Source organism: Tachysurus fulvidraco, chromosome 25 (assembly GCF_022655615.1).
Source record: "Tachysurus fulvidraco isolate hzauxx_2018 chromosome 25, HZAU_PFXX_2.0, whole genome shotgun sequence".
In the NCBI taxonomy this organism is placed as follows: Eukaryota; Metazoa; Chordata; class Actinopteri; order Siluriformes; family Bagridae; genus Tachysurus; species Tachysurus fulvidraco.
The window spans coordinates 10,036,321-10,060,027 of NC_062542.1; the positions used below are offsets into that span (position 1 = coordinate 10,036,321).

The 23,707-nt window shown below is 37.3% G+C and overlaps 2 protein-coding genes across 6 annotated transcripts in view; both read right to left on the bottom strand.

Moving 5' to 3' along the window:
* Positions 1-2,036: 2,036 nt before the first annotated feature.
* Positions 2,037-19,249, bottom strand: LOC113660028 (uncharacterized protein YFR016C). 5 transcript variants are annotated; one of them, XM_047808806.1, is made up of 12 exons: positions 19,064-19,241; positions 17,884-17,958; positions 17,560-17,764; positions 16,327-17,457; positions 15,050-15,220; positions 11,728-11,997; positions 11,412-11,497; positions 10,760-10,866; positions 8,071-8,214; positions 7,727-7,858; positions 7,252-7,521; positions 2,037-6,477 (listed from the first exon to the last, which is right to left on the bottom strand). In XM_047808806.1, the coding sequence occupies exons 3-12, from the start codon at positions 17,706-17,708 to the stop codon at positions 6,283-6,285; spliced, it is 2,655 nt and encodes an 884-aa protein (XP_047664762.1). In that variant the 5' UTR covers positions 17,709-17,764; positions 17,884-17,958; positions 19,064-19,241; the 3' UTR covers positions 2,037-6,282. The 5 variants fall into 5 exon arrangements, with proteins under 5 accessions (XP_047664762.1, XP_047664761.1, XP_047664764.1 ...); XM_047808805.1 differs by having other exon boundaries at positions 17,560-17,770; positions 19,064-19,240; XM_047808808.1 differs by having other exon boundaries at positions 16,327-17,454; positions 17,560-17,958; positions 19,064-19,249.
* Positions 19,250-20,190: 941 nt separating this feature from the next.
* otulina (OTU deubiquitinase with linear linkage specificity a) overlaps positions 20,191-23,707 on the bottom strand; it is a 5,017-nt gene continuing 1,500 nt past the window's right edge. Inside the window, exons 2-3 of the mRNA XM_027173304.2 lie at positions 23,498-23,619; positions 20,191-21,086 (exon numbers count right to left, since the gene is read on the bottom strand). Of these exons, the coding sequence (XP_027029105.2) occupies positions 20,660-21,086; positions 23,498-23,619 (549 nt within the window). The 3' untranslated portion in view covers positions 20,191-20,659. The remainder of the gene's footprint in view (positions 21,087-23,497; positions 23,620-23,707) is intronic.

A 23,707-nucleotide genomic window follows, 5' to 3' on the forward strand; every position in this document is an offset into this window, starting at 1 on the left:
TCTATAATATTTTAATGGAGTATTTTGATACAGCATTAATGTAAAATTACATTTACTTTTATTCATTTAGAAGATGATGGCACTTCCATTTTTATTAAGCACTAGATAAGAAAAGTGCAAACAGTGCACTCAACGGACTAAGAGCTAGCGTAAGGTTTTTTTAGGAATGGGAATTTAGGGGTTAGTTCATGGAAGTGTTCATGGAAGAATTGAGTCTGTAAGCATTTTTTTTTTTTTTAACATAGTTACAAATTCTTTTGTTTGGATTGAAGTTGTAAGTTCATTCCAACACTGAGGGACAGTCAGTTAGAAGGTTCTGGAAAGACACTGAATGTCTCTTTGAGAAGTTTCTACCTTGGTCATAATCTGTTTGCAGGTTGTGGGAGGGAACATAAGTATCATGGAAAGTGTTGAAGGTTGCTGGAAAGGAAATTGAACATGAGCATAAAGACCTTGAATTTGATACATTCTGAATCACCTCAAGGTTTTTGATGGAACTGGCAGTTAGTCCAGTTTTAAGATAATTTTTATAAGTGCTTGTAAAGGACTTGGATTTAATATTGGTGGCTCTGTGGAGGGAGATGGAGAGCAGAACTGGTTGACTACAAGGCTCACTGATGCATTGTGAATCATCTGAAGGGGTTTGATGGAGCTAGCTGGGAGACCATTGGAGTAGTGGAATAATCACCTAAATTTACCTGAAAATATTTACAAAGTATTGTTCCCAAGATACAAAATTTGTATACCTAAGTGATAATGAATTATTGGCTTAAGAAATTTGCACCCTGGATTAAACCAGTCTTAGGTCCCAGTATGTTTTTGTTGTGTATTCAGAATTTAGTTTCATTCTGTCTAGTCTTAGGCATCACTGAAACTCATGGCAATATTTACACTCTTTACCATCCAGATCTCCTTGGTTCTTTTGTATTTCAGGAAAATTATGAGAGATTAATTCCAAATTCATGGAATGGCTGGAATTCCATGCATGTTAATTCTCTTTGTAGGGACGTTACAGGGCATGTAAGCCTAGGGAAAAACTTGTCACATGCTTGTAGTGATGTTTTTCTGTAGGGTTTTCAAGGCTTTTCCTAAATCTCCATACAAGTACCAGTGCAAAGGCATTATTCATTTATTTATTCCTCCACAGTAACTGCTATATCCTAGTGAGGGTCATTGTGAGTCCAGAGCTCATCCCAGGAATATGGAGGGTTATAAGGGGGAAGCAGGTATGGGGATGTTGTAGCCTAGTAGTGTTGGATAGTCGATCAGAAGGTTGCAAATTCGAATCCCATTTCCACTAAGCTGCCACTTGCTGGGCCCCTGAGCAAGGCCCTTAACCTTTAATTGCTCAGTTGTATAAAATGAGATAAAAATGCAAGTCACTCTTGATAAGGGCATCTGCCATACATGTAAAGCAGGAATACGTGCTAGATGAGACACCAGTCCATCACAGGGCAAAACAAACACACGCAAATAGCCAACTAGCTAACGATGTGTTTTTTTTTTTGGGAGGAAACCCACATGGGCATGTGAAACTCTACTGTAGTGCAAGCTGTAGTATACCTGTATAAATATTATGTAAAGCAAAATGATTTTAACATTAATGAAATAAATTTAAACCACATCATTATATACACCAAATCTCATGAGGAAATGGTATGGAAAATTTTATTTTCTTTAAACCACACTGACCCATTGATGCAGATGACAGCACATTTTATTATGGTTTATCTCCTTTGTTATGTTCTTTTGTTTCAGTGCTGAATAACATGGATTACTGAAGGGTTACTTTTATCAGGTTTTATATTTTAAATGTAATCCTGTTTTTTTGTATTTAATTTTTTTTTATTACATACATATATATGCTCAGCTTTTTTGCATTATGTATCTTTCAGTGCTGAACTATTACTCACATGGTCAGGACTCAAACTGTGGAGTGTAATAACTGTTGTAATCAGTCAATCAGTCCCTGCAGGATTTCACCATTTTGCGATCACAGACATGAATAATATGCTGAGGAGGTTGTGATTTTTAAAAAAAAAAAAAAAAAAAAAAAAGCAGCAGCATTCATGTCATACATTTTTGGCTGTAACAATTCCAAAAGACTATGAATCCTGGAGGGAATGATTGACAGGAGCCATCGCACACTATAGTGCACATTGTAGTTTTTTCCCCAGCTGAACTGCATTTTCGACAAGCATCATCTTGTTAACTTTAAAGAAAACATTTTGTACGTTGAAGACAGCTACATTTACACAGTGATGCCAATTATTTCTGAACATATAGTCAGAAGGCGATGCTCATAGTTTATTTTTTTAATAATTCCAGCAGTAGCAGTAGGGCCAGAAAGTAGTTGCATGTTTATTTTGCATCATCTATATGAACAAATGATATTAATAAAAGTCTGTTGAGTCACAAAGTGGCTAAGATCTCATGGTTCAACTATTGATGTAAACAATATTCATAAAATCTTTCCACAAACAAAGAAAGCTTCTTCAACATCACAAAAAACGTCTATTAACTGGGCTTCTTTCCATTTTCTTCACAGTACTGAACCAGACTATAAGGCTAAGTATAAGTCAAAGGTTGCTGTCATTTCTTTCCTGAAGCTAAAAACATGCCGTATGATAAACACAGTGGTCTAAAAAAAAGTGTCTGTACGTAAGACTGTCATTTTCTACAGCACCATTTAAACATTTTACATTGAATTTCATTAAAATGATCAAGACATGACAAAGTAGTAATACTGACAGACATTTTGGTTCTGACGAACATAACTCAACAAAATTATTACATGATGACATGATAGAAAATAAAGTACAGAATTAAAACAGCAGTAAGAAGTGACACAACAGTCAGGTTTCATTTTATTTAAACAGCTAATGAACGCAGTCCACATGAAACATAAGAAGAGAATCAGATGATTCTAGAAAGCGAGCTACTGAACAAAAGGGCGAGGTTGTTACTGAGCGGATAACGCTGTGTTCTAGTGACTGGAAGAGTCATTAAAAATTAGTTCCAGACAGATTTAACTGAAGCAATAAAATGTCATAATGAATCATTTATTGATCAGCATTAAAAAATGTTTTATCAATGAAATACAGCTGAGGTGGTTTTTACAATGGGCATGGTCTAAATCAATGTGAATGTTCCTGATGCCCCACAGCACTGGTCTGGGTTCAGATTCAGTTTATTCTTTTAAACCCTGGTGTATTTATGGTGCCACATGTGCATGGAGAACACAGTGTGACTCATCATGTTATATTGGTGCTCATAAAGTAAGGTAAGGCATCTCTGTCCCACACTGTTCCCCTCCACTCATGCTACACGTATGTTTTGAAAACAAATGATGTCGTCATCGTCTAAAACACATGCACAGGTTACATTACTTCCTGAACAAGTGCGGATCTGAGCATGGGTTGTGTTCACGTTCATGAGAATCGTGACAGTTCCAGTGCAACCGAACTCACGCTTCGTCCTACAGGAAGTCTCAGGTTCAGTACTGCACTGTGATTCATGGTCCACATGACAAATTTCACATTACCAATATATTATGCGAACCATGATCTGTTTCTGACTAAACTGCCATTGTGAAAGCCTCCTAAATAAACTAGTTACTACCAGAGTTCCTTAATCCAACAATCAATATCAGCAATGTAGTTCATTTTTTTCCTCTTCCAGCTTGAAGCATTTTGGAGGCAGAAAAAAAAAAAAAAAATTGCTCCACAGCCCTTGATTACACAGTTCAGATGTTTGGGGAGTCATAGAAAACATGAGGAATGGCTGATATCCTTGTGGCCTGAACGGAACATCTGGTGTAGTCTGTGTAAAACAACACTAAAACAGCAGACAATGCCTTATACAGTAAATGGAATTAAGGTTTTAAAGTTTCCCCTTAAAAATATTTGGCACTATAGCCTTAAGACTCCACATGTTGAACTTTGCAACCTGTGTTAAGATGAATAACAAAGTAGCTCAGAAGTTCAGTTCTACTATTTAGCAAAGGCGATGGATAAATATGTGTACATACTTAAATTTATCGTTATGCAAATTTTTGATGTTTACTGGAGAGAGGAACATCACCTGAACTGCCGGTTTGTCGGTAGAAGCGAAGTGTGATTTCATTTTCATCAAGTCCTATAGTGAGTCGGCGGCGGAGTCATGGTGGAAGAGTCCACTCCCATCAGGAGAGAAATCTTTCATCAGAGGTTTAAAGGTTTAAGTGAGAATGGCATCATATTGATTTCCAGTCCTGCTTCGTACTAAGGGGATAAGCAGTGTCTATGAATGAGTGCAACATGCCTCATACCACAACAGTGGTGCAGTTTTTTCGTTTGTCACCCATCTCTACATATAGTTACAGTGATGTGAAAAAGTGTTGGCCTCCTTCCTGATTTTTTTATTTTTTTGCATGTTTGTCACACTTTAATGTTTCAGATCATCAAACCAGTTTAAATATTAGTCAAAGGTAACACAAGTAAAACACAACATGCAGTTTTAAAATGAAGGTTTTTATTATTAACTGAAAACAAAATCCAAACCCACATGGATCTGTTAAAACATAACTTACCTGTGGTTATCACACCTGACACACCCAGGCCTGATTACTGCCACACCTGTTCGCAATCAAGAAATCACTTAAATAAAACCTGACTGACAGTGAAGTAGACCAGAAGATCCTCAAAATCTACACATCATGCTGAGATGAAGAAATTCAGGAACAAATGGGAAAGAAAGTAGTTGAGATCTATCAGTCTGGAAAAGGGTATAAAGCCGTTTCTAAAACTTTGGGACTTCAGCGAACCACAGTGAGGGCCATTATCTGCAAATGGCACATGGAACAGAGGTGAACCTTCCCAGGAGTACCTGGCAGACAAAAATTACCACAAGAGCACAGCGACGACTCATCCAAGATGTCACAAAAGACCCCAAAACAACATCCAAAGAACTGCAGGCCTTACTTGCCTCAGTTAAAGTCAGTGTTCATGACTCCACCATAAGAAAGAGACTGGGCAAAAATGGCCTGCGTGGCAGAGTTCCAAGACAAAAACCGTTGCTGAGCAAAAATAACATAACGGATCCCCTCAGATTTGCCAGAAAACTTCTTGAGGATCCCAATTTCAAATTTTATTTGTCACATATATAGTACGACGAAAGAAAAACAAAATGAAGACTTTGGAGTGGCTTAGTCAAAGTCCGGACCTGAATCATATTAAGATGCTGTGGCATGACCTTAAAAAGGTGGTTCATTCTCAAAAACCCTCCAATGTGGCTGTATTACAACAATCGTGTAAAAACAAAAGATGAGTGGGCCAATATTCCTCCTCAGCGCAGTAACAGACTCACTGCAAATTATCGCAAACGCCTGATTGCAGTTCTTGCTGCTAAGGATGGCCCAAACAGTTATGTTTAGGGGCAAATACTTTTTTTTTTTTTTAGGGCTATGTAGGTTTGGATTTTGTTTTACTGTAAGGTTGTACTGTGTATAACCTTCACTTAAAAACTGCATGTTGTGTTGACATGTTATCTTTGACTAATATTTACATTTCTTTGATGATCTGAAACATGAACAAGAATGTGGAAGAATGTGACAAGAATCAGGAATCACTGTATACAGCCATGACCTCTCATTTGACCTCTGTCTAAAAAAGATGGATTTTCTTGGTCCAATATCAGATATGATGTTTTGATGAAGGATATAAATCAAGAAGAGCACAAAAAGCTTTTACTATATCAGGGCTTTTTTGTGGATGTGTTCATGAAGCTGAATTTTGTGTCTCAGAGCAATCTCATTAAGGTCAGCTTGTGTCAGTGTTGGCGACGTTATTTACACTTGCAACTGTCAGAGGGTTTAAAACAGTTTTATAGTAAACACCTGAATGGTATTTTTGTAAGCATTATGTGTAATTTCATTCTGAACAATGCAACTGTATAAATTAATAATTGATCATAAACTCACTGTAATACAAAATCTAAACATATCAGTCAATGAATTGCACAAAAAAAAACCTGAGTGCTTTTGTTAGCGTTGTTAACTTCAGCCAAGCTGCTAACAACTTTAAGCAAACGCAAGCAAATGTTAAAAACAAATATTCTTTTCTACTAATTAAAGTTCTTCACCTTAACTCTATTCCTCCAATCAGATCTTGTTAACAGCCAATGATCTCCCAGATATTCTATTAATAATTACTCAAGCGAAGGCAGAGCATGGTGATGTCATAATTTTCTTCCTCCAACCACTTTTCCAGACATCCTGATAATCAGGTGCGGAACACAAAAATGTTACAGTCTGTATTGTGTCGGCTTCCTAACGGGAACATTGTAATGGCGGTCATCCTCTGTGATGACAGACACACAGGGCCAATCATGTTTGTGGTCGTCAGGGTAGTGTGTCACAAATTCCTCTGTGTCAGTCTTGTAGAGGCGGAAGGCTTGAATGGTGTGCTGTAAGGCATAACCGAGCAGAAACATCTCCACCTGCAACAGCACCAACAAAAATTATTTTACAGTTTATTTCTATGTTAAGCACATGCTATTAGCACATTAGATACAGGTATTTAAACAGGTGCTTCTGTGAAGATGGATGGCATCATCAAAATAAATTGCACCATAATATATTTGTCCCAAGGAAATGTAAATATATTTTCCGTTAGCAGGGCCAAATCAAAATCATTAGCTCACCTTGTCACTAACACATATACAATACAAAAACTACAGCCTCAACAGATATTTCTATTCCAGATGACAGGAACAGTCATTTGTTCACAGATCATCTGTGCATTTGGGTAAATACACCAATAGGTGTTGAATTTAATCCTAAAAATGTGTATAGTATTCTATATGTCTGTGCAGATCACATAAAAGGACTCCTGGCACCATAGTCACTTCCTTCCCTCAGGAAGAGATACAGGACCATCCAAACCACAACCAGCAGGTTCAGAGCCATTTTTTCCCCACAACCATAAACCTACTGAACTCTACACTACACCGCAAGGACCCTGAATACTTCACTGAGTGTAATCACATTGCAGTTCTGTTCCACCCTGTAATTTCTGTTACATCTTCTCAACATAATTATAAATATATAATAAATTCTTTGCTTACCATAGTTTATATATTTATCTGCACTTGTTCATGTGCACAATTTCTACTATTTGCACTTTTGTACTATGCAATGACAACAATCTCTGTCTGTCTGTCTCTCTGTCTGTCTGTCTGTCTGTCTGTCTCTGTCTGTTGAGGTGGTGTCACCTGTTCCAGGCCGCCACTGAACCCAACTTGGCTCAAATGATTGCTGAAGAACATTTTGGGGTTTTCAGATGTGTCACGGGCAAACAGTAGCCAGCAGAAGACAGGCACATCCTGTTGTGCCTGCATTTGTTTGTGAAGTTCCACTGCTTTCACCAGCATGAGGAACTTCAGCACCTCCAGTAGAGCGTACTCTTCTTCTCCACCCTGAAATACATGATCACACAAGCCCAGCTTTTCCTCTAGGGTCTCTGACTCTGCTGCTGCCTGCCACTGGGAACACACACACACACACACACACACACAGAAAGACACACACATTAGAAGATATTATATAATATTCAGCATATATTTTATAGACGTTCATACTGTATAGCATTAAGCTTGTTGGGCCTCTTTTACACACGATAACGTGTGTAATACACGAGGTATTAACAAACACAATTAAATTTTTCTGAATGAAGTCTTAATTATTTACTGTTTTCTGCAGGAGTTCCAGATAGTGTTTAAGTTTCTCCACAGCATCCTCCTTCTCTCCAGCTTTGACACACTTTGGAGGAAACACCCACATACCTATCAAGTGCTCCTGGGCTTCAATTATTTCTGGCAACTTCAAAATAGATAAAACAAGTGAATTAGTGTTTGATGAGCAGCACAATTTCAGGTTGAAACAAAAAAAATGTCTTAGATATAATTCTTTAACATTAAACAATTTCTTTTAAACTGACTAGGGTTTGGCTTAATAGAAGCAAAATGACCTGACTATTGGTTTTGTGATTCCTAATAACTAAGAAGTGATACGCTGTACTTAAGAGCTCTTACCGATGTGAAACTTTCCTCCAGTAGCCAGGCTGGTGTGTGTGGTGTTGTTGCCAGCACCTGATATAGTGTAGCTCTCAGAGAGCAGTAGTTGTCTCCCCTTACTCTCCTCAGCCCAGTAAAACTACAAGATATCTCAGAGTAGCCCTGCAAAATGATAAGAAACAAAAATGATTGTAAAACATTATGGGAGTAACTGTACTGCAAAAAAAATATTCAGTAAAATCAGGAATTCATCTGGATGTCTCTCTATGGGATATCCCTCTATGAGTCCACACTCCAACAGCTGGAAGCTTATCTTTACTATAGAACAATCTTCTCTCTTGACCATAGAAGAAGCATCTTGAGGGGGATACAGAGCTTGGGGTCTCACAGAGCATCTGAGTAGTCAAAGCTTCTCAGTGAACGCACCTACTGTAGTGTCAACCCTCAATGTCTGTCAGTGGAGCAGGTAGGTGCATTTTGTACATGTCTCCCTATCTTCATATCACCTATATTCTTGTTCCTCAACCTAGCAGTGACCGTAATGAGGAGAGTCGATATGCCCCTTCACCTGTACAACTACCTCAAGCACAAAGATTTTTCCCCTGGCACTTTGGACATGGCCTGTGAAAGGTCAATTTTAGCTATGGTTAGCTTACCAGTGTCATAACAACAATTATAAATGTGTAAATCTTGGATAATTGTGATTTCAGTTCTGATTTGTGACACTGCTCATTGTTAAAAGTGCTACATAAATAAACTGAACCATTCAAAATTCTTATGAAATGAAAATAAATGTAAGGAATGCTGTTCTGTTTCAATATTAAGTCATTTTTTTTCAGACCCTTCTAGAGCTTATGTGTTTAGCCACAATCTCTGCTTGCCACATGGGTTTTGGTGATAGAGCAGCAGGACACATTGATATGCAGTATCACGAAAAGAGTCCTGTGTCTAAATTGCTCGTGACTTTCAGTTAGTTACTCTCCTGGTATGTGCTGGGGGTTATCAGTTTAACAACAAACTAAAATATTCTCTCCATTGTTTTTGAATCAGCGATAAAATGCTTCTCGATTCAACTGGTCCTATATAAATACATACATCTACATACATCTGTGCAACCTTTTGTAAACAGTGCAAGACAAAAGACAAAAAAGACAGTACAAACAAAAAATACAAGACATTACACAAAAGACATTACACAAAAGCAGTGCTGACCAGAGTGAATATTGTATATCTTATATTGCATGTGCAGAAATACTGGAAAGAACACTTAATATAATAGCAGCTATTATATAAGGTATTGTAATGAGGAGCAACAGGAACACAGGTTATGGCTGGTATAAACACTGCATGTTTACATGCATAGCATAGAAGGATCTCATGGTCTCTTGGAATATAATGGCTATATATGTCGTACGATTTATTGTGTAACTAGTAAGGGGCAGCAACCTTGGGCTGGCATTTGCATAATTTTGTTTATGTAAACGGTCATGATTTGGGCCTTGATTTGTGGTATTTTTATTCATTTTATTCATATTTTTTTGTGCTTCTGAACATCTGTGCTGCAATAAACTAGTCCTTGTGTCATTCTAACTCAAGTATGCCCATGTACTTGTGACATTCTGTCTTCATGATGAGCTTCTCTGGTAATACAGCAGTCAGCATATCTGACAATAACAATAATACCAAAACAAATGAAAGAACATTACATTACAATTATAATAGAACGGAGATCTATGACGGCATCTGTAAAGGATTTCACCAGACAATCCTCAGCAATAAGCAAGTGAGAGATTATTTTTAACAATGTGGCATCTAGCTGTGCAAGCAGAGAGCTCCAGGCTTTGTTTTTATGGTGTAGCAAAAGGATCTATTAGCTGGTGCATTTGCAGAAGCAAAAACTGCACTCATACACATGCATATATTTAGCCTGAAATATTGAAAAAGAGCAAAATATTATAAAATTTTCCAGTTAGGCTGAGATCATTAAATCTACATTAATCAGCGACAACATTAAACACTGTCAGGTGAAATGTACGCCAAGCATGTGTAAAGATCTTAGCGACTAACAGACTGATGGCTTGACAACTGGTTCAGAGCATCTTGAAAACAGCATGTCTTGTGGGGTGTTCCTGTTTTACAGTGTTTAGTACCTACCAAAAGTCCTCCAAGGAGGGACAAAAGCTGGTGACAGGATCATGGGAGCCCAAGGCTCACTGATACGTGTGGGGAGCAAAGGCTAAGCTGTCTAGTTTGATACAGAAGAGCCGGTGTAGTACAAATATGTTGGCTATGTGACAGAACAGAATGTCAGAACATCCACTGTTTTCTCTTCCAACTTGAATGCTCAATAAAACAGTTTATGCAGAATCAGTCTTTGGTTAGCTCCATTTTACAATTAATTTGCCTATTCAATTTAAAGTCTTAATAAGGGGCAACAAGGGGAGTCGGATAACAAAAAAAAGGAAGAAAAAAAAACGCCTTTAATGATATTTTGTATGCATTATAATATACAGCTGTGTTTGATGGACAGCTAAAGCCCTCCTACTGTTCTAAAAGACTTTAAAAGCTTGGTTGCTCTCTGAAGTTCACTTTGGCTGTCTATTAGAATTTATGCGAGTACCACATTGATGACGGCTTTCCTTCACATAATGCTATAACTACACTGCAGGAGAAGCACATCTGCCTTCCCTTTACAATGGACACTCACCTTTCTGATGAGATTGCTCTTGGCTGTATTTCCCTTCCACTCCCTCTCACTGTAGGCCAAAATGTCAACAGGAGCGGCTAAGCTACACTTCTCCTCCACTCCGGGGACTGAAAGAAGAGATAGCAGGACAGAATTACCTACAAGAGCTCATGTAAACACTCAAATTTTCATTTAGATATCCGGCTCTAACAGACATCGTAGTATAGAAACTATTTCTGTACACAATTGACTACATTTTAGCTGAATTATTATTATTATTATTATTATTATTATGATGATGATGATGATGATGATTACATATCACTTCTTCAGAAAATAAGCGAATCTTCAGGTTTTTTCTGATTTGTTAAACCAGCGGATCAGTGCGGACTAATATATTGACTGGATTGCAGATTACAGATTAAATGCTTAAGTAAACAGAACTGGTTCAAAGTTGCACGTTAGTAGTCATGTGTAGGCAAATATTTTTCTCCACAAATTTGTTGAAGGAATTTGAATGAAAGTTTAGAAGAAATGGAAAAGGCATGGAAGAATGTAATCTCTGCCTCAATACTGAATTTTCTGAAATAATTATAATAACAGAATAATAAATAATACAATTTAGAGGACACTATTCCTACACTAAATGAAATACATAAAAGATGATTAATACTTGTAAACTCCATGATCGGCATCAGTCTCATTTCTTTGGCCTGCTCTTGTTCAATCTCATCATCTCCTCGGTAGAGGTCTTCACTGCTGGGGAAAAAGGCAATGTACTCTTTTGTATTTCTACTTATAGTTCTGAATACTTTCTTTTGTGAATAATATAATATATACTAGTCTGACAGAAGCATCACAGATACTTTCACAAACATTTAATAACAAATTATAAACTTAAAGATAGATGGTATGTATCTAACTTTCTGTTCAACTTCACCTGGATCTCTGTTTTATTAAAATGATGCTTAGTGTTGAGAGATACTCACTCCTCGTGCTCCATCTCCTTCTCTGCAATGTTTTCTATGTCACTCACAGGAATCAGTGCAACTTTCATGTCATGGCTACTGGTAAAGGTAAGCTCTCCTTTTTGGGCCTGGTTGCTTTCTGCATTCTCTTTTTCATCTCCTGCTGTTATCTCATCATTCTCACTCGCCTCAGGTGCTGGCTGCATTTTTTCTGTGAGGTCATGATCTAATGAGAATGCATCACTTGGACCAGTGGCGTTGGTTTCAGGCTCATTTTCAATATCTTGTTCACTGCACATGAGACAATTTGGGTGTTGTGACAATTTTTTAAATGGAAGTTCAAATGAAACTTTACAATCATGTCAATTAATAAAAATGTATCACTGTCAGCCATCGATATCTAAATAACGTTTTCTTTTTGCCCCTTAAAAAGTGCAATAGCAAATCATAGCCGCATGCTGTAATCACTAAAACACCTCTGCAAACGCCTCCCATGGGACTAATAGTTAGGAAAAATGATATGAGTAGATTTATAAACATGTGCTTGCATTATGAAATAACACACTGTAATTTGTCTCTATCTCTATAAATAATCCCACATTCTCAAAAGGTCATTCTAAAGTTAAGAGATCATAAAATAACTTGCCGGCTCAACCCATGTGCAACGAAAATATGGCTCCTCTGGGAACTTGTCTTAAAGAAGTAAAGTTATCATGGTATAACAGATCTATTATAGAATTCTAGTTGTAGAATTTTGTCGAAAACATGTTCTTGCATCGTTCAAAACCCTTGTGATCCCAAATAAAAACACAGTGGTGGTTTATGGAATAAAAACACTGTCAATAATAATCGTACGTAATTCGAAGTATTTGTGTGTAAATTTTAATTTTGCGGAGTTGGATCCCAAAATTTACGGCCACGGTAGTTTACAGATACGAGATTTTTTGTGTTTGTTCAAATACAACTCCAAAATGTACAACTATGACAGTTTACACACACAACGCTTGTTTTCACAACACCTCTTTTTTACACACGAAAACGGTCTGTGAAACAACTGTCAAAAATACGTCATCACGTTCACAGGCATTACTATCCGAGGGAAGATGAATCGATTCCACGAAATGCGCATGCGCCCCGCCCACTTTTAAACCACTGGCGCCGAAATGGCGGCTCAGCAGCCAAGCGCTCACTCATTGTCTCGGGTAAGTTGTTTTTTCCTTCCAAATTCGGACATGTTTAAGGGTTAGTTATCACTAATAACAGAGAGGAGTAATATTACAGAGATAGGTTAACTATAGTAAGTACTATTAGCTCTCAGAGTAAGGTTACATTAGGTGCTTAAAGAATACAGCTGTTTAGGAGGTCATCACTGCAGTCTGTAGCGTGATGAGATAGGCCTACATAAAGACACACACACCTCACACCTAGCATTTTCCTGCTGCACTGACTGCCTATTTGACTTGGACCTTCTTACTTGTGCTGACTGTCCACTGATATTGGACTGGTTCGCCATTTTCTGTTGTCCAACACTTGGTGTTGATCAACATCGACACCAGATTCAGGGCTGAGTGCAAGATGTCCCCTAATGGAACCTGATAAACAATAAAATATGACTAACACTTAAGCAGTGAACACATATTGTATGACCTGTGTATTCCAGTGCATGTACACAGCTGTTAGTAAATTAACACTTAAAATTGCTAATTCTTTTATGTAGGCCTATCTCATCACGCTACAGACTGCAGTGATGACCTCCTAAACAGCTGTATTCTTTAAGCACCTAATGTAACCTTACTCTGAGAGCTAATCTTACTTACTATAGTTAACCTATCTCTGTAATATTACTCCTCTCTGTTATTAGAATTTGGAAGGAAAAAACAGCTTACCTGAGACGATGAGCAGTGTTGTAATGTAACGGAGTAAAAACACTTCGTTACTGTACTTAAGTAGAAATGTCACGTATCTGTAGTTTACTTTGCTATTTAAATTTATGTCAACTTTCACTTTTACTCCACTACCTTTCCTAGTTAAAATGTATACTTTTATTCCGTTATATTTCCACTAAGCATCTTCATTACTACAAAATAGAATCAGAAGAAATGTGTGTGACTGCAATAAGAGAGGTTTGGTGAATCACTGCTCCTAGATTGCATTGCACACTGTACGGAGAAGCACAGGTACGCGCAGCGTGCACGTGCAGTCAGAGCTGGAGGCGTTAATGTATAACGTTAATCGGAAAGCTGCAAATACAGCAACCAAAAGCAGTGACATTTCACTATTCTTATTACCAGAGTTGTAGCACAAACAAAATATTAATGCAAACAATCCATACAATACTAAATAAAAATAACATTTATTGATTTGGTCTTTATGAATATTTGTTTATTAATAACTGCATTCATTGGACACACTGTTTGTAGAGAATACACACATACATGAACTGATTTGATTCAAGACTGGCATCCTTACATCATGCATACAATTTTGGTGTCCACTTTGCCATTTAATAATACCATAACTTTTGGCTTACTATGTAGTCATATAATATATAATATAAAACTCTTCTTGTTTTAAATTCTCACTGAGGGCTAAAACCCCTAAAGATGAAACCCTAGAACCGTCCCTGATCTTATACCTACCGAAAATCACTGAAATTTTACTTTTACTTCAAATACTTAAGTACATTGAATATCAGAAAATGACTTTTGATACTTAAGTACAGTAAATATCAGATACTTTAAGACTTTTAATTGAGTAATATTCTAAAAGGTGACTTTCACTTCTACCAAAGTCTTTTTCTAGTATGATACTTGTACTTTTACTCAAGTATCGCTTTCTAATACTTTATACAACACTGACGATGAGTGAGCGCTTGGCTGCTGATCCGCCATTTCGGCGCCAGTGGTTTAAAAGTGGGCGGGGCGCATGCGCACTTCGTGGAATCGATTCATCTTCCCTCGGATAGTAATGCCTGTGAACGTGATGACGTATTTTTGACAGTCGTTTCGCAGACCGTTTTCGTGTGTAAAAAAGAGGTGTTGTGAAAACAAGCGTTGTGTGTGTAAACTGTCATAGTCGTACATTTTGGAGTTGTATTTGAACAAACACACAAAATCTCGTATCTGTAAACTGTCGTGGCCGTAGATTTTGGGATCCAAATCGGCAAAATTAAAATTTACACACAAATTCTTTGAATTACGTACGATTATTATTGACAGTGTTTTTATTCCATAGTGGTTGTGCTATTATTATCTCTCTTTAACATCAAAACACAGTCAGAAAGCTATTCTGGACCTTTAACTCCACCTGGTGGTAGGAGGTGTAAACAACAGGAAGTGCTTACCCTGGCTTCTCTGTAGGTTCAGACTTCTCTACAGGAGCACATTTGTGCAAACCATTCTGAATAGCTTCCTCTTCAACATCTCCTTCCTTTGTGATAAACTCAGTGATTGTGTTCTTGACTTCTGCAGTGTCTGTGGACTCTGGTTTCTCCACCTCCTCTGAAATGCTGCCATTAGAGAGAAGAGAGATCATTTAAATGTCAAAGTCAATCTGCACAGTACAGTTATGTAGCCAAGAATATTTGATATATATTCTAATAAGAATTGAACAGGATGATCAACATGACAACTGGTAATAATAATCAAGGCATATTATTCTTAATCACTACTTCATTTGCCTCAAATTAAAATGACAGATTAATGCACAATAGTAACAATCTAAATTCCAGCATATTTATATGGATTTTGGCATATCACATATAGATAAAACTTATTCTTAATTGTATGCTTCTTGGACCAACACACAAGCATATAACTTACATAAATAGAAATGAAAATTTGATGTGACAAATGCCAGATAATGACACTGACCTTTTTTTGTTGCCAGTGTGATTCTGGCATTAGGCAATGAGATATTGCACTTTGTTTTGATGCCAAAGTTAAATGCGTGGTACTGAATAAAGCCTATTTAAATTACATCCAATGCTATAATTAGGTTATCTGAAAGGAAATCATTTTTAAGACAAGAGGTGGCAGTAATATCTGGGTACTTTTTCACTAAATGATAACCCAGATTAAACAAGCTGTAAAAAAAAAACAAAAAAAAAAAAAAGAAAACAGAGAAAACATATATAAACACCTAGCAGAAGCTATAAGGATGCACTTTTTGATACATTATTAATGAGGTACTACTGTTTAATGGGATGTAGCCCACCAAACCAATAGTTGTGATTCTATAGTTTTTGGTTTACTATAACAATATCAGAGCTAATAGAATAATTAAGAAATACTACACAAGCACAAGTAGGAAGAAGTTAACAATAACATTACATGTGTGTGCATTTGTTAGTCTAATTTGGTTTTTCTTCTCCTGCATTAAATCAGTAAATTGAACAGCCAGAGAATGTATTTCCCCATGGGAAAATGACAGGTAAAGTACAGTGCATGGAGATTAACGCTACCACAAAAACTACAGGTGTTAGTGGACTACTGATGCTTAATGGTGTTCAGTGGCCTACATCTGACTGGTGTTTCCATATTACAAGAACATAAAAGACAGCAATATAAACCAGTAACAAGCATGGCAATACAAGTTCAATTACCAGTAATATATGCTCACCTCTTACTGGTGGCAGGGGGTTCAGACATCAGCTCTTGATTCTCAACATATGAAGGTTCCTCAGATGGTTTCCTCTCATTCAGATGAGGTACTTCTACATCCACGTCAGCCAAGTTCTCATCTTTCAAATCACCACTGGACAAATTATCCTCTTCGCCATTTTCTAAGTTGTTCACAGTGGATTCGTCACTAATTTTCACTGTTGGTGTGGACTCCTGCTCTGGGGTTTCCTGAGTTTTAGGAGGTAAGATGTCTGTGTTCATTTCAGACATGTTGGAAATATCATGGTTTTCCAGCAATTTATCAGCAACTGATTTTTCAGTTGCTAAAGCTGTTTTTGCTGCTTCACATGAGGCCTGTGATAAAGATACCAGAGGTTCTGCACTAGACATTTCTGGTAATAAAGTATCTGCACTCTTCTCTCTTATATCTACAGGAGTCAGTAGTCCTTTTTCTTCAACTTCATTAATTACAGAGTTATTCAAAACTGGCTCTTTGGTTTGCAGGATATCCATGTCAGGTAAAACCTCTACAGGTGTTTTGAGCTCCTCGTTCTCAGTATCAACCTCACCAGCTTCTTTCTTTCTATTCATCTCAGCAGAATCCTCATTTTCATCAGCTTCCTCTGGCCTCTTCTCTGTATTGTCTTCTGCAACCTTGTTCTGTGTGTCCACCTGCGCATCATGCAGCTCACCAGTAGGAACATCTTCCTTTGCATCCTGTATCAACAACATGGGCTCGTCTGTTTTTTCCTCGTTTTCCAGTGTGTTGGTTATTTGAGCTTCTGTTTCCTCTTTCACCTCATCAGTAGCCAGTTCTATTGATGCTTTAACTTCCAATACATCAGTGATTTCAGTGGCAGAAGTGGTGGACTCTTTTGTAGTCTCATCTTCCTTTTTTGTTTCTGTGGCTGTAGCAGCTGCATCTACTTGTTCCTCTATCACTTTTGTCACAGGTGAGGCACTTTGGTTGGCTTGTGCAGTGAGGGAGACTTCAGTGTGGAGACTCTGGATTACAGAACAATAAGAACTCTGTGCAGGCTCCTCAGCTGACTTGGGAGCTGCTATTGGTTGTGTGGTGACTACATCTTGTTCTTGTTTGTGTCTTATGCATTCTGCTTCATTTTTGCTGCTGGAATATAACACAGAGCCAAGAAATAACTCATCATTCACTCTTTTATCACTAGTCTTCTTTACATCACATTTGTTGAAAAGAGGTTATTGAGCACCTTACCTCTCCTCTACCTCCAGTGATTGGCAGATGCCATCAGTCGTTATTGGCCTTGATGAAACCTTTGAATCAGGTGAGTTCAGCAGGCCCTGCGTTTCATCAACTGTGATATCACATGGGTTTGATTTTGGGCAGCACATGCTGTTCCCCATTTTTACGGTTTACAATTGTTCTCATCCAATCATCTGAAATGGGCTTCAAACCTCCACTGTTTCTTGGTTAAATACCAGACCAAAGAGTATCCAAATATATTAGGACAGACTTCCAAGATACATTGTTAACTGTCCTTTACTACCAATGCATATAAACCCATGCAGTTACATATACCTGTAATACTGCAGTCTGGTGATGGTTGATTATCAGCAGAGCCTGAAGTGGTCCAGACTGGTCCTACATTCAAGCCTGTTAACAGAAAAAAAAGAAAAAAAATCACTTGTAGTTAGGGGTGGCAAGGTGGCTCAGCAGAGCTCACAGCTCCCTGGTTTGATGCTTGGGTTACTGTTTGTGCAGCGTTTCTGTATGTGCACATGGGTGTCCCGCTGGTTCTCTGGTTTTGACCCACCTACAGAAACAAGTAGGCAGGTTGACTAGCTATAATAAATCATTCTTGGGAGTAAATTAATGTATGAATGTGTTTGTGTGTGTGTGTGTGTGTGTGTGTGTGTGTGTGTGTGTGTGTATGCTGTCATGTGATAGACTGCCAACCCATCCAGGGTGTATTCCTGTCCCATGTTGTGTTTTTATGACAGATTCTGGATCCACTGTTGTAAACCTCGACCAGGATAAAATAGCAATCAAAGCTTAACGTTTAATAAAAATAGGTCGTAAAAGCTCAAGTATGTTGCTGTACAGGTTTATGTGCAAAGGACATGCAATACATTATCAAATAGGCAAAAACCAGTGACGCTTGCACTCAAAAGCAGATTAAAAAAACAACAACAGTGTACCGATAGAAGGAGCAAGTAACTGGAGTTGCAGCTCCAGAATTGGGGCAGTAAGGGTTATACTTTCACTGTGGCATTCGCACTATGTGGAATATGTAAGCTAACACGCCTCTCAGCTTCTTTAAACAGGTGTCTCTGGTCTGATTTCATTTCACTTTGAAACAGCTTGCTTGAATAAACCTAACCTCATTAATATATATTAATGTACGACTAATAGGTAATATGTACCACTCTGTGTGTGTGTATATATATATATATATATATGTATGTGTATGTACCACTGTGTGCCGACCACAGACATGTTCTGAACAAAGAGACCACTGTTTTTACAACCCAGACGCACAGAGTATTTGCTACACGGACGATTAAAATAATAAATAAATAAACATAATAATAATTGTATTACTCGAAAACAACGACACGTGCTGCTGATTTACGGCACATGTTTAAATGACTAACTATAATTTAATCAAATTATAAGGAATTATTGCTTTAATCACTACGTATTAAAAAGTTGATCTCATCATGGTAGTATATGAAACGAGCTGTTCTCTTTGACCTACCTAACTTTTGCAGCCTTTTCTTGACATTTGTTGAGACAACACCATTGTCGACAATCAGGAAGTTAGACTTTTACTATAGTTTCGCTTTTCCTCATGAACCACGCCCACTCCAACTTGTCTTATTTACACACGTTGTCCAGAACAGTGTCTGAGTCCAGTGCGTGTATTCGTGCTAGGAATAGAGTAAGAGCTGGAAACGTGATTCCAGCGGTTTTTAAACGCGGAAGGGTTTCAAATAAAAGCTCATGCGCAAATTGTAAGCTTAGGAGAGTGGAGACTTGGGTCGCGTCCCAATCCCCATACTAGTACAAGTCCTTATGCATTACTGTAGTATTAAGGCAGCCTTGTGTCTATCTATAAAAAATAAAATATGAATATATATTTTTTAATTAATGTAATTAATTATTTAAAATACATAAAATAAATTAATGAACATAAAATAAAAAATACAAATAAATAAATAAAATCTCTAAAATTAACACAGATTATGGTTTCAATAAGGAGTAAGTCAAATAACTAAAATAAGATAATCAGATGGTTAATACAAAAAATAAATATCAAATGAATAAACAACTATAAAAAAACAATGAAGAACAGTAATAATACAAAAAGGAATCAAGAACTAGTAAACAGTTCGTTTATACTGTTGTGGCTGGTTGTAAGCTTTAAAATAAATAAACAACCAAATAAATAAATAAACAAAAGCACCTTATTTTTCTGTTTGAGTCTCTGATCAGCTCGTACAAATAAATAATGAACCCCTGGAAAGTAAAACGTGATGCAGATGTTTCTACCACAGTACTGAATACTCGATTCTGATTGGTCAGAAGGTGTTCAATCAGTAGTAAAAGACACTGTATAAATAAGATATATTTTTGGGAAATTTACATCTTAGTGAGAAGCACAGGGCTGCTGCATCTGTGCATGCTGCCATCTTGAAGACACATTGACTTGAATGTTCATCCTACACATAAGCTTATTTCAAAATGTGTGTGGTCATTGACAATTTTTATGTAAGGAAAAATTTATTTTATTTAATTTAATTTTTGTAAGCAGATTTCAGCATCAGTGCTTTTTAACTGTAAAAGATAAGCGTTAAAAGGTTTCTGACAAACACGACAGAGGCCTTTTCAGTTTGTAGCTGTTTATTTTGGTATTATTTTGATTCAAGTGACAGAAAAAAAGGGAGGCTGGTCAGAGAATGACTGTTTATAGTGGTTAGAATGCAAGTAATAACAGGAGCTAACTAGTTCTGCAGTTTCACATTAAACATTAAATGTAAGAACAGAAATTAAAATGTGTTATTCTATTTAAGTAATTTATTATTATTATTTTGAATGTTATTGATGGAAAACTGCTGGTGACAGGATACAAACATGTTTTGTATTGGGCCACATCACAGTCATTAACTATTTTCCTATAACAGCACAACACATTGCATTTAATTCCTTGCATACAGCAACAGGTTTTGGCACAGCATCTCTGACTGTAATGTATTGCAATGCTTCTTTATGAGACAGGAGCTAAGTATTTTTTACATCTTTACACCCAGTCGTTAACTTGTACAAGTTTAACTTGTATTCTAATAAATTCAAGTCAAATACACACATGTCTGAGCTGTAGAATATTAAGTCTCAGCTCTTCAGGCAGCCCCATTTCAGCCACGAGCTCCAGACACCCATGAAGTAACTGCTCGAAAGTCTGGTCCTTCACAAACACAGTCTCATGAATATAAGCTGAACTCTTAGTAATGTCCTTTTCATGTCTACAGCAGTTACTATGTCCATTTCGACAACATTCACCGTCTTCATTTCTGCAGCAGTCTGATCCTCCACAATCACTCTGAACTACACCCAGATCATCCATATCTCCAACAAGCTCTGATACACTGGGAGGAGGAAGCTCCTGAGCTCTGCGCATGGCCTCAAATAAGCCTTCTTCGTGTTTTTCTACTTTCTGAAGCAGCTGTGTGATGGGCTCTGAGCTCATTGAAGGCTGTGACTGACACCAACACCGCAAAGCACTGTGGAAGGCAAGAACAATGCGTCAGATTGATCACATCATCCACATACAAAAGAAATAAAAGAGCTAATTAGTAATGATATGGTGGCATTATGTAAATAAAAGGGTGTGGCCTGGATAAAAAAAAAGGATAAGAAAGTGGCCTTGGGTTTTTAGAGAAATTTTCCATCCTATACAAATCCAGGGGTGCAACAAATCACTAGCTCCAGTGCCCGAAAGAAAGATTTCTTGTCCAAGCAAATAGTGTTTTAGTCCTGATTGCTTGATAGAGAAGTAGGTTTAACAACCAGAAGAGGAAGATAAATCTACTCCTTATTGACTTTCATTTGGTGGGGCAACACTCCTCAATAAATCAGCCACGACACAATCCGACTGATGCCAGAACGTTTATACAAGGACGATAAAGCTCGTTGGGAAGACAGATGATCTTTTGGGAATCAGTCAGTACACTGAAATTCTGACCCACTTAGAGCAATACATTTTATAGCATAAATTCACCTACGTACTACACAAGATCACCTCACAGTTAAACACCTCAACACAAAATAAACAAACAATAAACAAGCTAGCCAGACCTGAATAATACATTGTGTGAGATGGGAGTAGAAATCAGCACAGCTCACTTACTACATTCATTTCACTGTCTATATTAATTTACTTAAACTTTCCATACACCTTTATTATTGCACTAAGCCACTACTTCTCTAGCCAAATGTAATCACACTGAAGCAGAACATCGGCACATAACAGCTACAAAGTTAAAACATCTGAAAAAACACTGCTGACTGGCACATAGAAATATTGGACAAAACCGTGCACATAATGAAATGGACAATTTATGGTGTGTGACAATACAGAGGCACACTGAAGTCAAGCAGAACACACAACACACATGAATGAGTTCAATACTGCCGGTGAGGCGACAGAACCTTCTCCAGAGAGGAGGAGAAAAACAGCACATAAAGCAAAACTTCATGATCTGATCAGATACAGCTTATGACCACTCCTTATGTTTCTACATCCTTTATACCGCTAAGCCTTTAGAAATACTGTTCCTGCAAAAATATCCAACCCCCTTGGAACTAATCAGATTTGTCTGTATAACAAATGATAAACATCAACAGAAACAAGAAATATACTGAATTCATTTTGTGGACAAAAAAGACCCTGAGTGAAAGGTCACTTAAGAAAGGGAGTGAAAAGTAAGAAATATTCTCCATAAGTTGAAATATATTGCAACATTATATCTAAGAGAATAGACATCTCACTAAGTACTGTTAAATCAAGAGGAAGGAAACAGAAGTTGCATCATACCACCCAGGCATTATCCAGAAAAAGCCATACTTCAAAACAGAAAATTAAAGCAAGAGAAAGGTGAGAGAAGCCACAGTGAGGCTAACTGTCACCATGAAGGCATTACATAGAGCTCTCTTTAAAGAGCACTGCATAATTAAAGGGTACATGTGGGTAGGTTTCAAAAAAGAAGAAGTTATTACCTCATTAAAGACCAACCCCATTTTGAAACGTGGTGGTGACAGCATCATGCTCTTTAGGACCCTAAGCATTTTGTAAAATCAAAAGGGAGAATGCCTGGCACCAAAACCAGGGGTATATACAAGAGAATCTGCTTCAGTCAAGAAAAACTGAAGCTAACGAGAAACTTTACCTTTCAGCAGCTTAGTGAAGAAGGATAAGAAAAAATATATATCTAAAAAAATTTATTTAAAAATAATAATAATAATAATAATAATAATAATAAATTCAAGCAACCTAAAGAGCTTGGAACAATGGAAGAAAAAAATCACTCCCCAGTGTCAAAATTTGGTCAGAACGTACCTCAGTAGACTTAATACCGTCATTGATGCAAAAGATGTTTCTTTAGTACCAAGTCTTATTAAAACTGAAATCCATTATTAAATTTGATTTAAATATTTGCTGACAAACAATGAATTGTGACTTACAGAGCATATTATTCCACGCTCTCACTGCCACTGCCCGGTTTCAATTCCCTGGTAAGGAATCAACCCAGACACTGATGGGTTAACTCTCAATTCTGCTCCCAAGCCTTGATAAGGATTGCGTCCTTGAGGATTGCGTCAGTAACGGTATCCGGCATAATCAAATATGTTGGTTGGGTGATCTGCTGTGGTGACTCATCGTGAGAGCATATTAGTTAGCAAAAAACTAACTAAAAAAATGTAATTTGTAATCCAGACAAATCTGATTACTTTTAATTGGGTTGAATACTTTTCTAAAGGGATGAACAGTACAAGTTGATTTATACTGCTAAGCTTTTGAGGTATAGAGGACACCAACTGTTAAAAAGGAAATAAAAGCTTTATTCTTGACATAAGCAGCATAGATGTTCGTGCCTACAAAAAAGGAAAGCAGTCATAAGAGGTAAACACTTACCTAACAATTCCTTTGAATTGCCCAATAGCCTTCATTTTAACAGCTCCTTCTCTGTAGCCCAAGTTGAATCCCTGCTGAAGGGAAGCCTCTTTGCCTGCATCAATTCCATCCCTGAAACCGTCCTGATAGAAAACCACATTGTCCATTCCAGTCCCATACCCAGTTAATTTTTTATACCAAGCCAAATGATAAAACTCCATACTGTTTTTG